Consider the following 15777-nt stretch of genomic DNA (forward strand, 5'->3'; position numbering starts at 1 on the left):
AATTGCTATAAACCAGCAACAGCTATACTGAGATGCAAGAATACTGATTTCTCTTGTAGCAAATATCAAAGCAAGTGCTAAGATCACTGTGGTTTCTTTCCATATTAAAAAAAAATGGAACAGATAAAACTTCATGTATGGTTCATTGGTAGAAATGTGGACTACTCTTCATCATATAAGACTGCCCTTTAAAGATGAATTCCAGGCACTCTTTCTAACAGTAGCTTTGAGTTCAGATGTGAACAGAGGGCAACCAGTTAGCTGTCACCACTAACGCCTAAACCAGTGGTACTGAGATGTGCTTTTCTTCATCAAGAGCATCCCACTGAAGAAGAGGTAAAAAATACAATTGTGGTGGCAGTGGTGTGTATTTGTGTATATGTGTATGTCTGTATATGCTTGCTTACATTGTGTGTGTGTGTGTGTGTGTGTGTGTGTGTGTGTGTATTATGCTCATGTGTTCCACAAAACATCAATATAGTCTAGGGACTGGAAAGATAGCCCAATGGTTAAGAATACTTGTTGTTCTTGCAGAAGACCAAGTACAATTCCCTACACCCACAACAGGCAGCTGCCTGTAACTCCAGCTTCAGGGGATCCAGTGGCTTCCTTGGGCACCTGTACACATGGGCTTTACATGCATAAACACACATATACATGACATTTAATTAAAAATAGTATAAAATTACAAAATATAGTCTAAAATTTTGAGGTGAATTGTACTTGTTTTGTATGACCTTACCCAGTAGTTCATTCTCGAAACATATCTCAATTTAATTATATTGCTTCATACAAATAGGTGTGTGCACATGTGTGTGTGTATACTCATGAGAGAAGCTTTGAACAACTAGAAAAGAGACTCATCCCCTTGGCATCAGTTCTGAACCCCAGTGACATGCTACCACCCAATGAGTCCTCCTCTACACTCCTAGCCTCTATCTTACTCTTCCTCCCATGGTTCTCTCACCCCCTCTCTGAGGAAGAGTCTCAGATTCACTCATGTTGGATTGGGTTGTATGACTTGTCTTGACCAAAGCCTGAGGGGACATGGCATTTGCTGTCCTCAAACAGGAAGTCAAAGAAGAAAGCCGTAGACTGATACGTGGTTGAGCTTGCTTCTTTCATGTCTGTCTTCCACCATCAGAACAGATGGTCCCAGCAGAAGTACCTTTTCTAGCCAGGGTCTCAGAGAAAGAAGGCACGGGAAGGAAGAGTGATATAAAGGTACAGCTGAAACAGGGTTACCACATTCCTGCAGCACTTGCATGACACAAACAAAGAGCAGAAGAGAAGAGATGGCCCTAGGCATTATCACAGGAAAAAGCTTTCCAAGAAGGCCAGATGTTCACCAGACAGCATAGATGCATAGGAGGTTTGGTCTGCTTAGAAGGCCTAGACTCAGGAGTATCTAGAAGTGTAAGGTATGGCAAGTAGAGAGCTGTACAGAATTCTTCTAGTTTTTCATTTAATTCTTTATATAAGCTTGGAAAGACCGAACTACACTTAAATATAACAATTCAAAGGCGAGTGATTCAGGTTTGGGAAAATGAGCTGTCCCACTTGGCTTGTCCCAAATGACTTGACTCCCCTGGAATGGAACAATGCAGCTTGAAAATGGAGAGAGGGAGTATGCTGGAGGCTCTAGTTCAGACGGCAGAGTCCAGGCAGCTGCAAGACACAAGCTCCTTCCGACCCACAGAAAGAAGGAATGGCAAGACCTGGGGATTGTTTGATAAGTTTTGTAAAGTGTGGTAAGGTGCGGTGGGAGAGGGTGCCTCAGTGGGCCCATGTTAAGGCATTTCCCCCATCCCCTGTGGTACCATCCATGTGACATGTCTAGCACAGAATGAAGTTTATTTAGGAAGATGGGAAGGGGAGTTGAGGAGGGTGTAAAAGAGGGGAGGGGCAGAGAAAGACAGAGAGAAAAGAGAGGAAGAAGAGAAGAGGCCTCCCAGGAACAGGTAGAGAGACATGGAGGAGAGGGAAGGAGAGAGAGGGAGAAAAGCCTTCGAGAGAGAGGGAGGCAAACAGTCCATTTTATAGCAAGCCAGGCCTACCTGTCTGTCATGTTACTACATGCTAACCGTGCTGCCTATCATTTCCTACTTTGAACACAAAAGGGAAGATAAAAACAAAGCTTGAAGTGAATTTCAAGGGTAGTCAATGGAACGAATTGCCATGATTCACCTGTGTGGTGAGTGTGGCCAAACCCATCTGTCACTGCCATGTTCTCTACTAACTCAAGCTGCTTCTGGCTAGTGAATTCCTTGCCTTCCCGGGATCTGTCGTCAGTACCTCTTCCTCTGGCAAGCTTAGGTTCAACATTTCTCTCTTACTGTTTTTGTTTGTTAAAATTATTTTAAAAGAATTATTTATTATTTTATGTATGTGTGTACAGTGTAGCTGTCTTCAGGCACACCAGAAGAGGGCATCCCATTACAGATGGTTGTGAGCCACATGTGGTTACTGGGAATTGAACTCAGGACCTCTGAAAGAGCAGTCAGTGCTGTTAATCACTGAGCCATTTCTCCAGCCCTGTATGTTAAAATTTTAACCCTGATAACCAGGGCTGAAAATTTCAGTCCCTAAGTAGACTTGAACATTTTTTCTGTAATTTGAGTTGTCATTAACACGATCTCCCCACAGTTGGCCAAACCAGAGATTCTGCTGCAGGGACACAGCAAGGTCCCAGGACTTAGAACCTGCAGTTCTGTTATTCCTAAGGGTTGGTCAGCATGGCTTCCATGACAGCAGTGTGAGTCAAGAATAGGGTCTCTATCTGATAGACCTGGGTCCAAATGCCACTTGTCCCTAAGGTCTAGGTCATGTGTCTTTTTCTGTCTAGACCTCAGGGCCCTCTTTTTGGAGTACAAGATAGTAACACCGTAGAGATTTCACTGAAAATGACTAACTGGCCACAACATGACACATTTCACTGAAATGGTTCAAAGCTCAGCCTTTCATCCTTAATTCTTTAGAAAGCATTTTTTTAGACAAATAAGAATATTCTGTGATTTTAATTGATTTACAACATTATGTATGGAGAGAGAGAGAGAGAGAGAGAGAGAGAGAGAGAGATAGAGAGATAGAGAGATATAGAGAGATAGATAGATAGATAGATAGATAGATAGATAGATAGATAGATAGAGAGAGAGAGAGAGAGAGGCAAGTAGAGACGGGGTTGTAATAGACTGATTTACATGATGGATGTTAAGTAATTCAACAATTATCTGCATCCCGGGGAGACTGAGAACCCAGTAGTTGCTCAACAAAGCAGCATGCCCTACTCAGCAATTCCAGCCTGGCATTGAAGGCCTGGGGCTCCACGGAGAGTCCACATTAGGAGGACGGAGCAGCGTGAGTCTGATATCATCAGGGAACAGCAAAAGCATCTTTAGACACACTCAATTTGGATGGAGTAGCAGGGCTGCTCCTCCAAGTCTTTCATATTTGAGTTACCCCTTGGTAGGTGCTATACACTTTGAGGCTAGATTTTTCTCTCTCCGTTACACCGTATTTCAACATTTTAATAGAAATGACTGCTAATGTGTTTCGTCAGTTTTTATTATTCTCAAAATCCTGATAGTGTGGGGAGAGGCACCTGTGCGAGGTGACCACCAGGTGGCGCAGTCTGCTTGGCACCAGGGAAGCATGAAGGAAGCGTCTGGTTGAAAGAATGAGCAGCGAAACCGAAGCATGCCTCACGCTCACGTGACTGCAGTTGCCTAGGGCTTCACGTGAGCCAGAAATAGATCTTTCTATGCTAGGCTGTGGAGATACTTTTTTTTTTTTTTTTTTTTTTTTTGCTTCAGCCATGTCTAACTTATGCCTGATTGGTATCCTTGTTTCCCAGACCTGCAATTAGTTTTAGGACTTTGGGAAAATTCCAGAATAGGACACTGGATATTGTGAATATATTATGTGTGTTTTGTGGGGGCAGCGAATGTATATTTCAATGTAAGTATGACCTAAAAATGATTTTAGAAATCATTAACAAGATAAACTTACATGTTCTCTTAAGTGTAGAATTTATTAGTTGTACTCCTTTGTGTTATTTCTTCCTGTTTGTCTTAAATTTCTTCCTGCCTTTATTTATTATTTAATTTCTCATTGTTAAACATTTGTTATATATCTTAATAGTTCCATAATGACATTTCATTCGAATATATGACATACTTCAACCATATTCATCTCCCGATAGCCTTCCTTTTATCTTCTTCCCACTAATACCCTAATCCCGTTTCCGTTTTTATGTCATATATATGTAGGCATATGTACATTGTTTATGTATGTCTATGTGGTTGTCTATGTCTATGTAAAATCCAGGATTTAGAAATGAGAGAAATATATATGTTGTCTTTCTGAGCTTGAGTTGTTTCACTTAACATGATGAAATTGGTTGAATCCATTTTTTTTTCTGCAGATAGTCCAATTAAATTCTTCTCTACAGTTGAATAAAACTCCATTGGGTATATAGAAAACTTTTCATTATCCATTCATCTGTTGGCAGAAAGGCGCAGTCCAGAACTTGGTTATTGTAAACATATGACTGTGGAATGCTGATTCAGAATCCTTCGATGCACCCAGATGTGCACACACACATGGAAGGCATGGCCCCCGCCCCCTTCAGAAATCTGCACACTAATTTGCACTGTGGCTAGACTAACTTGTACTCCTGTTGCATTGTGTAAAGGATTCCCATTTCTCCACAGTCTTACCAACATAAACAGCTGTTTATGGTCTTGGCTTTAGTTATTCTGGGTGTAATAAGATAAAATAATTCTCAAAGTAAGTTATATTTGCATCTCACTGACGGATAAGGATGCCAAAATCTTTTTTGTATATTTATTGACCTCTTGCACATCATCTTTTGAGAGCCATCTGCCTCTTTCCTTGGCTCATTTCTTGACTGTTGTGTCTAGTTTTCTAGTATTTATGTTTTTTATTTCTTTATACAGTTTGGGTGTCAGGTATAGCAAGCAACAATTTTTCTCTTGTTCTCTTGCTAAATTTTTATGTATTTCAGAGAAAAGAATTTGAGCTTATTTATACTAAAAATATTTGCAATGAGCAACATTGCTTCTCACCAAAGTCACGGCTTACAAAAGGGGGATGCTATTCCCTGTTCCCGTGGCTTAAAGCATGGATCTCACTATGGTGTAGGCACAGAGTTCATGTTTGGGTTTTTAAAAGAGTAAATCAATGAATATTTGAATGCTTGCTGTTAGTTTATATTCTACATAGTTACTGAAACTCACAACGTCTTCCTTGTAACTAGATTTTATTAAAGAAGTCTAGGGACTTCACTTTAAAGAATCTCCCTAATGAACAGGTAATATTGCATGCACATAAACCCGGTGAAGCAGGGTTTCATGTGTCACATGTGGTCAGTTCCCAGGCAAGGGAACAGTGACATAATCCCACTGCCTTCTCTCTGGAAAGTGTTGTGCCTTCTGTCTCCTACTATAAAAGAGGAAATAATCATATAGGAGGACAGTAACTACAGCCTAAGCAAGGTGGTGTCCATTTGCAAATTGTCCCCTTACACTTTGGGATCTCTCATGTGACTGAGTTGATTAAATTTGCAAAGAATCTCCTTTTGTATGTTGTCTTTGAAAGATCATAGGAGAGTGGGAACTGGTGGAAGCCTATTCATGAATGAAATGAAATGTTTAGCAGGCTTGGGTCTACCTGGAATTCTTGTAAAGAAAAGAGGAAAAGCATCAGAGGGTATCTGCGGTGCTTCAGAAGAATATGACAGGATAAAGGGAAATGAGTGGATTACAGAGGGGACTGAGGGAGGGGACTAAATGAAAGAAGTGTGACTTGAGCAGCTTGGAAGTAGAAAACAAATAAAAATCTGACATTTATTGCTCAAGTTCGTTCCCCCCCCCACACACACCACCCCCAGAGAAATGGCAGCAAGGTGCTCATCCTGACAAGAATGGGAGATGCTAACTCATTGTCTCTGATGTGAGCAGCCACTATCCTTCTCCTTTAAGGGTTTGCTGAGACTTTTTAAGAACTCCATTCATTTGGAAATTAAAGGTACCTGCATGTTACTCTGTGCTGTTGCTTATATTTGCTCAGAGAACAAGTTCATAGTGGCTGAGCTGTTCTTGAACACCTGACCACTCATAATAACCTTAATAGCTTTCTTAAACCATGGATAAAATAAAGCGTAGATCAGAGGGTTCATGGCTGAGTTGTAATAAGCACACCAAACACATATTTCATAAATGTAGGCAGGGGTGATGAAGCCCATAAAAGCATCGATTAATGAATCAATGCTATAGGGCAACCAGGAGATCATGAACGCTACCACTGTGATTCCCAGGGTTTTGGCTGCTTTTCTCTCTCTTCTTGCTACTCTGGCTTTGTAACTCTCAGAGGATGATTCTGTCTTACTACTGATATTTTCTATCTTTTTAGCCTGCTGTCTAGCTACCAGAAAAATATTACTGTACAGAATTATCATAACAAGAGTAGGTATTAAGAAGGAAAGAAAATCTATCAGCACCCAGTTCTGATTCACAACTACCTGACACCCGCCTACGCAGTTGAGGGCACTGGATAATTCCTCCAGGCCGTCATCATAAACCCCTGTGTAGAACACAGCACCGCTGTACACCAGGGGAAGAATCCAGGAGATGCTAATGCAAATTCCTGACACAGACACCGTGAACTTGGTGGGATAGACCAGAGGGTCCGTGACAGCGATGTACCTGTCGATGGAGATGAAGCTCAGGTGGAAGAGCGAAGAGTAACAAAAAGCCACATCACAGCAGGTGTGGAAAGTGCAGAAGCTTCTTCCAAAGTACCAGCAGCTCTCGATGGACCTGACCATGCTGAAGGGCATCACGGAGACCCCCACCCAGAAGTCAGCACAGGCCAAGGATGCAATGAGGAAGTTGGTGGGAGAGTGCAGCTGCTTGAAATGGAAGATGGCTATCATCACTAGGAGGTTTCCAAACACTGCCAGCACAGCCCCAAGGCCAAAGACGGCATACAGGAGGACCCGTGATCCAGGAGAGTAGGGGGTTTTCACACAAGACCCAGTCACATTTTCGTAGCAGAGCTGAAGGACAGCGGGCTGGGATGAATTACTCTCCATGCTGTTTGCATGTGCAGAAGGCTTGCATTTGATTCGGTTCTCAAGATTCAGGATTTCTATTCCTCAGTACTGTAAGGGGAACAGGTCCACATCAATCCAGAGGATATTATGAGATATCAAGTTTAATATAATTTTTTATTTTTAATCCTTCTGACAATTTCCAAATATTCTCTGGAAAAAAATCCAATAAATACTATATGGTCCAAAATAATTGGGGATGAATTTTAATGAACAAATAACTTGTTTTCTTAATTGGTTAAATTTTCTCTGATTCCTAAATATGTCTTTATATTTTATTTTTACCTCTTGTGTTCTGGCAGTAGTCAGGAACAGCAGCTGCAGCTGTAGGTTGGTGGGTCACCTATAGATTTATGTTCACGTGATGACACTCCTTAAGCTACTGTCTAAACGTCCTCCCGCTAAATAGACATCACCAAAGGGAGAACCCTTTGTCAGAATCCCAGTAGGGCAAGGTGTGAACAGTAAGATTATATTCAACAGTGATTATTAGCATAGTTGGTCTACAAAGTATGTCTCTTCTACATTAATTACCATTAAGTGTTTTAGGTCAAATAATAACCTTTCCTTTGTTTACAGACTTGAACAGGGCCTTTGTTCTCAATTATAATCTAGTCACCTTTCTGGGGTCTGAAAAAGATATGATGAAGCTACTAGGTTCAAAGGTCAACTTGGCTCCTTCCGATCTGTTAAGAGTCATTTATGCAAAAACAAAACAAAACAAAACAAAAACAAAAAAAAGAGTCATGTATGCATCTATTGTGGCGACTAAGCAGAAAGAGAACACGTCATGGAGAAATACTACACGGTAGAAAGATCTATTATACGGAGGCCTAAAGAAATACACGGTATTTATCTTTTCTCAGGGACTGCTGGGGAGATGAATTCTGCTCTTAAGCCATAGTTACCTGGGACCTGGGTGCAAAGTCTCCCTATTCATGTGACAGATCTGCAGTGAACTCTCTTGGCTTGTACGCAACTTCCTTTGTGGTTACCGGAGACTGGCCTTTCTGCGCATGCTCCTAAGGGGTTTTCAGTTTACAAAGAACAAGGTGCAGGAAGTGAGAACTCTGAATTGGATTTTGTGTTCATAGTCTCAGTCCTGGCTAAGAAGGTGGGATTAAGAAAAAACATTTTTCAACCTTCCTGACAAAGTTCAAGTTTCTGGCAGTACAGAGCTGGAGACGTGCCAACATTTATATGCTTGTGTGGTGCATTATACAGAACGAGAGGTGTTTCTTATTCATCCTAGTGGCTGCCTAGTCACAAGTCAATCACATCAGCTTTTTATTTAGATGTCATTCAGATTTCTTAGTGTCTGATTTTATAAAACGATGTCAATTGCTTTTGGTGCAAAACTCTATGCCAGGTTTTCCCTATTTATGCTCTATAGATAGGGATTTGAAGCAATTCTAAATGTGGTGTGGCACCAAGTAGCATTCCTGTGCACAACCAGTGTTATCCACCCACAACCCACAGATGTGAATGTCTCCAAACACTGCCATATAGTCTCAGGAGACAAACATATCCCTTCCTCACATTGAGATCTATGTTCTAGTAAGTAATAAACCTTTCCACTGGCATCCTTGACGTTAGGTAGAGAGATAACTTCATAGCTCCTTCTATTATTCTGAGACTCATCCATTCATTAGTTAATCTATTCAAAACATAGTGAGTGGATGTCTATTACTGGGTATAAGGTAATGAAAAATTCATGTTGTCTCCATCATCATGAAGCCTGAGGTCTTGAAGATGAAGCCCTACTGAAACATAAGAGGAGAGCTGGACATGTGGGCTGCGGCACCAGAGACGAAAAGACAATGCTTGTAATAGTACAGGAAGCATAAGTACAGGTGGATCCAGGCCAAGATCCTAAACTTTGGTTATGCCAATGCTGCTTCAGTATTTGTACAATTCTACTGTATCTACACTTATGTCATCTAAGCTCAACAGAGGAATGTGTGCTAACTTGCACCTTCAGGTTTACTAACTTAGTAAGGAGTACTTCTCCCAGTGCTGAGGTAGGGTGTAACTCTTCCAAAGGCCTCTAAATTCTTGCACAAATACCACTCTTGAATGTTGTCTCTCAGACTACATCTAGTAAATAGTTTGGCAACATTAGGAAGAAGTCTGATGCCTGTAGGTTTATGACTCTAATGCCCAGGAAAGGATTCTTTGGCAAACTTTTGGTTCTTACATCAGATAAAGTTTTCCTTCTCATTTTCGTGATTCATCTTTAGTTTGGTCCTTCAAGACATCCTTAATGAGGGCATCTCTCCAGGGACTGAACATGTGAAATAGTCTTCGTTATGACCAAAGTAAGAGAAAGATGTGATAATGGTATCCTGTGGTCATGGCAAAGCACAAACTCAGAAGAGTGTTAATGAGAGGAAGTGTTTTAATCCTGTCTCTATGGATTAGAGGCTGCAGGTAACCAAACACCAGACAGGTCAAAGCATTAGTTTGTAAATGAAGAACACTGGGCATTGAGATTGCAGCCAGCTTGTCTGGTAATGGTCTCAGATGCTCAGTGCATTACTTAATCAATTTAATTCTTTGCTTCACCACTGAGGGTTGACAAGTGTTTCTCTAAATGTGTTAACTGCTTGTGGGTATTTGAAGTAGGGTGAGATGGTGTAAGAAACCAAGTTTGTTTATTGTTTCCTCCAAGTACAGTTTAGCACATGTTCGTTCTTTAATCTGCTGGTCAGATTTCAGGTCTCAGGCCCCATGCAGGCTTGTGTCATCACTGTGAATGCTTCAGTTTTAGCACTTGAGTTAAGGTTTCAGGCACATCCACTTCAATCTGTCTGCCCTCAAAAAGTCTGGTTTTAGGCAAAGGATGAAAAAATTCTTCACATGCACACGCGTATACAAATGGATTATTTTTCAAAGATATGGTCTTTTTGAGTAGACTTTGCTGTTGTAGAATTCAGAGATTCACCTGCTCTGTCTCTGCCTCCTGAGTGCTGGGTGGGCGTACACTACAACATCTGGCAAGAGTCTCAATTATAATATAGTCCAAATATTATTTTTAAACTTGAAATGTCTGTACTAAAGCTACATTTATTAGCTCCCCTCATTTTATAAAAACAAATAACATGCAGTTATACAATCATATACATAATGTCTAAAATGAGTCAACCTCTCTCTCTCTCTCTCTCTCTCTCTCTCTCTCTCTCTCTCTCTTTCTCTCTCTCTTTCTCTCTCTGTGCTCACTGTATAGTTCTGGCTATCCTAGAACTCACTACTACTAAACTGGTCTCAAACTCAAAAAGATCTGTCCACCTCTACCTCTTGAATGCTGAGATTAAACGCATGCCCCAGCATCCAATAGTGTGTGTGTGTGTAGCGTATGTATATGTATGTATATTACACACACACACACACACACACACACACACACATTATTGCCTTCAAATTATCAGGCTTTATGTGGCAATCAATATTTTCTCTGACTGATCTTGATGTCTGAGAGAACTATATTCTTTCTTTCTTTCTTTCTTTCTTTCTTCCTTTATTTATTTATTTGTTTATTTATTTTACTTTAATTTTGATAGCAGATCTCCTCCCTTCTCTCCTTTCAGTCCTACCCTCCCAACCCCTGCTCTTATCCTCTTTCTCCTTCTGCTTAGAGCCCCCCTCTCTGGTACCAACCCGCTCAGGCACATTAAGGCTCATCAAGACTAAGAGCATCCTCTCCCACTGAGGCCAGAGAAAGCATCCCAGCTAGGGAAAAGAGATCCAAAGCCAGGCAACAGAGTTTGAGTCAGAGACAACCCCTGCTCCAATTGTTGGGAGACCCACATAAAGACCAAGCTCTATGTCTGCTACATATGTGTAGGAGATCTAAGTCCAGAGGACTATACTCTTAATATGGATCTCAAACAAATAAAGGACCTTTTACTCATATCGCTTTATAGTACCCCCTTTATAAAACCTCCCCACAGAAGAAAGGAATGAAAAGAAGTCAATGAATATTACATGGAATTTTCTGTGCTTCTACCTCTAAGCTAAAATACACTAGCCTCCTGGAGTAAACATGAAGTCTTCAGGAGGCGTTGTTGCAGACACCTCACTTCCTTCTTACTGCTATTCGAACTCTCCATATTTCCTCCTCAGATCTTGAAGAGCTTATCATGCACAGCTGACACACGGTTAATGAGGAAACTGGGAAGAGGGACAAGCCCGGATGCTCCTGCCTTCTAGGTCATGTGGAACTCATGGATCATGGTATGCTAGAGAGTGGCAACACAAGGCTGCTCTCAGTCCACTTTCCTTCTACCACTGTCCTCCATCCCACCTTTATTTTGCTCAAAATGAATAATGAGTGAGCTCATAAGGCCATTGAATAAGGAAGCATAAAGACAAATGAAGTTCGAATCGTTTTATTCCTGCATACTTCAGGAGAGTGACAGACAGAGTGACCTCAAGCCCATAAGTCCGTGTGGTTTCTTCTCACATTCAGACTTTACATGGGATCAGGAAAAGGTCTGTTGGGGTGCCACGCTCACCTCAAGGACCTACTGTGAACACCATTCTCCAGAGTCCTCACGCATGAACCCCATCACAGAGCCTACAAATCTAAGTCTGTCATTGAAGGCAGATCCCACCAAGAACACTATTAAGCACAAAGAAAATTATTGCTCCACTCTCAATAGTCCCCTTTATCTAAATTCTTCTCTACATGGGATGAGGAGTGCTGTATAAATAAATTTTATGAGAGCAGAGAATGAATAGTCATGGACCCATAGAACCAGGCTGGTATGATTTAATGGAGGAAGGAGATGTGCTGTAACCAGAAGAGGACTCTTGGTTTTATCTTAAAGACCACCCTGTCCCTGTGAATAGTCAGAAACAGCAGAAGTGTGGCCAGGACCCAATAGTCACTTACTGTGAACATGCAGATTATCATTTCTTAAATCCTTCTGGATTTAAAAGAAAGATGTTAAAAATACTTCTGCATTTAAAGGAAAAACATGTTTATTCAGCAAAACTCCACTGACTAATCATATGTTCAATATACACTGGAAGGTCCCTGCTGGAGGCAAGCAGATGAACAAGGAGAGGAAACAAATATGTGTGCATCATTAAACTGCAGAATATAACACAATAGATAGACAAGATAAGCAACCTGGGTCCTAAAACCTGGATGACTGTACCAGAAAGCTTCCACAATCACTTTTGCCTTAAACTTTTGTACAGAGGGCACTTGCTTAGGTGCTGTTAAATACATAAGCCATGGAAGGTTCATGCAATGTAGAAATGTGCCTATACTCTTTTTCCTCATAGCAAGCTGGAGCCCATGGAGAGTGGTTTACAATTTGTCACCTCAACTAATCCAAGGGTGAATACATTAACTTGAATATGCTGGTTTGATTGAGGAGAGGTTCAAAGATACTGGAGAATCAAATTCTATAAAATGTAATAATCACTGTGTTGTTTGATGTGCTGACAAAGTGTGTGGTAATAAGCAAAAAGGTCTATCTGATTGACACTTTTTTTTTAATCTTGGAGAAAAAATATCATGTACAAAAAGGTAGTTTTGGATTAAGAAGCACACAAGAGAATATTGGCAGATTGAACATTGGTATTACTGTAAATTAATCACTCTTTCAAGGTCTACTCTTACCTGTGAGTCTCACTTATACTTTTCATCACAACAGGTCATTTGTTCCACTGAAATAATATAGACGAATACATTGCACTTCAAGAAGCTCAAAGCAAGTTGACAAGAGTGTCTGGGCTCTGTGACCTTGGTTAGTGGAAGGACATTCAGGGGTAACCTCATGTCGTCTGACACTGCAGCTCTGCACAGTCATGGCAAGGCTGTAAATCTGTGAATGAGTCATATTACTTATGATGGTCATAGTCTTTATTGTTGCCAGTAATTGAGCTAACGTGTTTGTTTCTCATGAGTGAGATTGTTCTTTGTGATGTGTGATTATGAACAACACCACATGCTTGTGTTTTCATCCAATACCTATGTTTTCTCCTCTACATTTAAATTTTATTTTTTAAAAATACCAAAAAATGAAGATATGTGATGATAAAGAATTATGCTAATATGAAAGGGGAAATGCATAATTTAGATATGTAAATATATTCTAATATTTTAAATTATATATTCCATATATATGGAGAAATATATGTACGAACATACACACACACTATTTTTTCAAGAAAACTAAGGAGAGGTATACTAATCCATAAAATATGGGGAAACTCAAAACCAAGTGTCACAAGAGCACGGTAATAAAAAGCAAAGTGTGGAGAATCCCATCATTCCTGGGATTCTATCCTGTTGAAACCATTACAATTATATTTTAATGTTATGGTAATCAGGGAGCACATGTAGCTGAATTTTTGTGTTTGGATCACAGCTGGAGCATAATTTATCACTTTACAGGATTGGATCTGACTGCTCAACCTCTCTAGGGATGTTCTGCTGTGAATCTCTTTTCAATCCTGAACTAAACCGAGAATCTACTCAGGAAACAAGTTGGTGGTTGAGGAATTTTCTCTCAAGATTTTGCCAGTGACAATGAGTTTGATGGCCTTTCTAAACCAAGGATAAAAGAAAGCATAAATCAAAGGGTTCATGGCTGAGTTGTAGTAAGCTATCCAAACCAGGATTTCATACACATATGTGGGTGTAATGAACCCTAGGAAGGCATCAATGATGGAGTCAATGAAGTATGGCAACCATGAAAGGAGGAAGGCAGCCACTGCGATGCCCAGGGTTTTGGCTGCTTTCTTCTCTCTCTTGGCCACCCTGTCCTTGTAGCTCTCTGATGTCCTGTCAGTCTGCTTGCTCATCTTCTCAATGTTCTGAGCCTGCTGCTTTGCAATGAGGAAAATCTTAGAATAGACAGTTATCATCACAAGCATGGGGATAAGAAATAATAGGAAATTGATGAAGACCCAGCTTTGGTTCACTGCAATTTGACAGCCACCTACACAGGTGAGGGCACTCACTAGATCCTCCAGCCCAGCTTCATTGGCCCCTGTGTAAAGGAGGGAAAAGCTGTAGATGATGGACAGGAGCCAGGAGAAGGTGATACACTTGCCAGAAACAGATGCAGTGAACCTGGTGGGGTAGATCAGAGGATCACTGACTGCAATGTATCTATCAACAGAGATGAAGCACAAGTGGAAGATAGACGAATAGCAGAAAGATACATCAAAACAAGTGTGTAATTTACAATAACTGTCCCCAAAGTACCAGCAGCCTTCCACAGACCTCACTGTGCTGAAGGGCATCACAGTCAGACCCACCAAGAAGTCCGCACAGGCCAGGGATGCCACCAGAAAGTTGGCAGGAGAATGCAGCTGCCTGAAATGAAGAATTGATGTCATCACCAGGAGGTTTCCACACACAGCCAGCACAGTCCCAAAGCCAAAGACTGCATAGAGGATGAGGCGAGGGCCTGGGGAGTATGGGCTCCTGACACAGGATCTGTTCAGGTTCTCATAGCACAGCTGGGCAGATGTGGCAGAGAGCAGATCTTCACTCATGGTTCTGGAGTGATCACTGAGAAAATTGTCAACCAATTTGTCCTTGTGTGTTACTCCAGTTTTCAAAACATCCTTGGAAAAAGATATAAAAAATATGTCAATAGTACTTGTATACCTTCTTGTACCTGTGAATTATTTTAGCCATGCTTAAGAATCTAATTATTTTTTCATTACATAAAGTTAATTCCATCATCAGACAAACTGTTAATTTTTACTGTCATTATTTCCTCGGTAATGTTACATTCAGTTATTATTACACACAGTGTTATTTCTTTCTATTTTCAAATGTGATTCTCAGTTACCTACTTCTGCATATTGTAGAAACGAACACCTGTCTTCCACAGCTCTCCGTTGTGTCATATTTGCTTGCTCGCGATCACCTTTTATTGGTAATGCTTACCCAACTTCACAGACCCAGGAATGCCCAAAGCACACTTTCCCCCGCAAGAAAGTAGTTAAATGACTGCCAAAGCCTAAAGCCCTGAAGACTGAATCCCTGGTGCAAATGGGCAAGAGACTTTTCAGCATGCCTTATGTTAATGCAATCACAGTCACACCCATTTAATTAGTGATGGTATTAGATCCCTTCTGGAGATGGAGACAATATCTACCCTGACATGTTGTTGTTCTTATTTGTAAGCATGCTGATTCTCTTATTGTTTGAAATTGCCATTGTGTTGCTAGGAGAATTTTTATTTACTAGTTTCACACTGAATGCCTTTAAAATGTCTTCAGAAATCTTTCTTTGCTTTCCAGTATTGCTTTTTATCAAAGACAGAAGATGTTAAATTAGTACCAATAATTACATATTTTAAGATCTGAAGTGCCACAGGTTTAGTTTTAATAATTGTAACTTAGAATAATGGGAGAGTAGAATGCAAATAGAAAAGAAATAAAAACAGTCATTCTTGCTGTGTGGTGCTGCATGCCATCAATCCCACCACTTGGGAGGCAGACACAGGTGGGTCTCTTTGAGACCAAGGCCAGACTAGTCTACAGAGAAAGTTCCAGGACAGCCAGGGCTACACTAAAGGAAACTCTTTCTCAAAAACAAACAAATAAACAAACAAACAAACAAAACCCCACAAAATTGTCACTCTTAAGTTTTATTTGTTTTTTATGGGAAA

General features: G+C 40.6%; 2 protein-coding genes across 2 annotated transcripts; both read right to left on the reverse strand.

The window, feature by feature from the left end:
- Window positions 1-6076: 6076 nt before the first annotated feature.
- LOC114616450 (trace amine-associated receptor 6) lies at window positions 6077-7114 on the reverse strand. Its single transcript, XM_028761912.1, has one exon. It carries the CDS (start codon window positions 7112-7114, stop codon window positions 6077-6079), a length of 1038 nt encoding a protein of 345 aa, XP_028617745.1.
- Window positions 7115-13618: 6504 nt separating this feature from the next.
- On the reverse strand, window positions 13619-14722 carry LOC114616451 (trace amine-associated receptor 7a-like; the record flags this gene model as incomplete). Its single annotated transcript, XM_028761913.1, has 1 exon — window positions 13619-14722. A coding segment is annotated over one exon (1104 nt), but the record flags the coding sequence as incomplete, so codon positions are not given.
- Window positions 14723-15777: the final 1055 nt, after the last annotated feature.

This window comes from Grammomys surdaster, unplaced genomic scaffold (genome assembly GCF_004785775.1).
Source record: "Grammomys surdaster isolate TR1022 unplaced genomic scaffold, NIH_TR_1.0 320268, whole genome shotgun sequence".
Classification (NCBI taxonomy): Eukaryota; Metazoa; Chordata; class Mammalia; order Rodentia; family Muridae; genus Grammomys; species Grammomys surdaster.

Excerpts from the sequence above, each read along its gene's own strand:
- LOC114616450 (XM_028761912.1), bottom strand. The coding sequence starts at position 7,114 with ATGGAGAGTAATTCATCCCAGCCCGCTGTCCTTCAGCTCTGCTACGAA.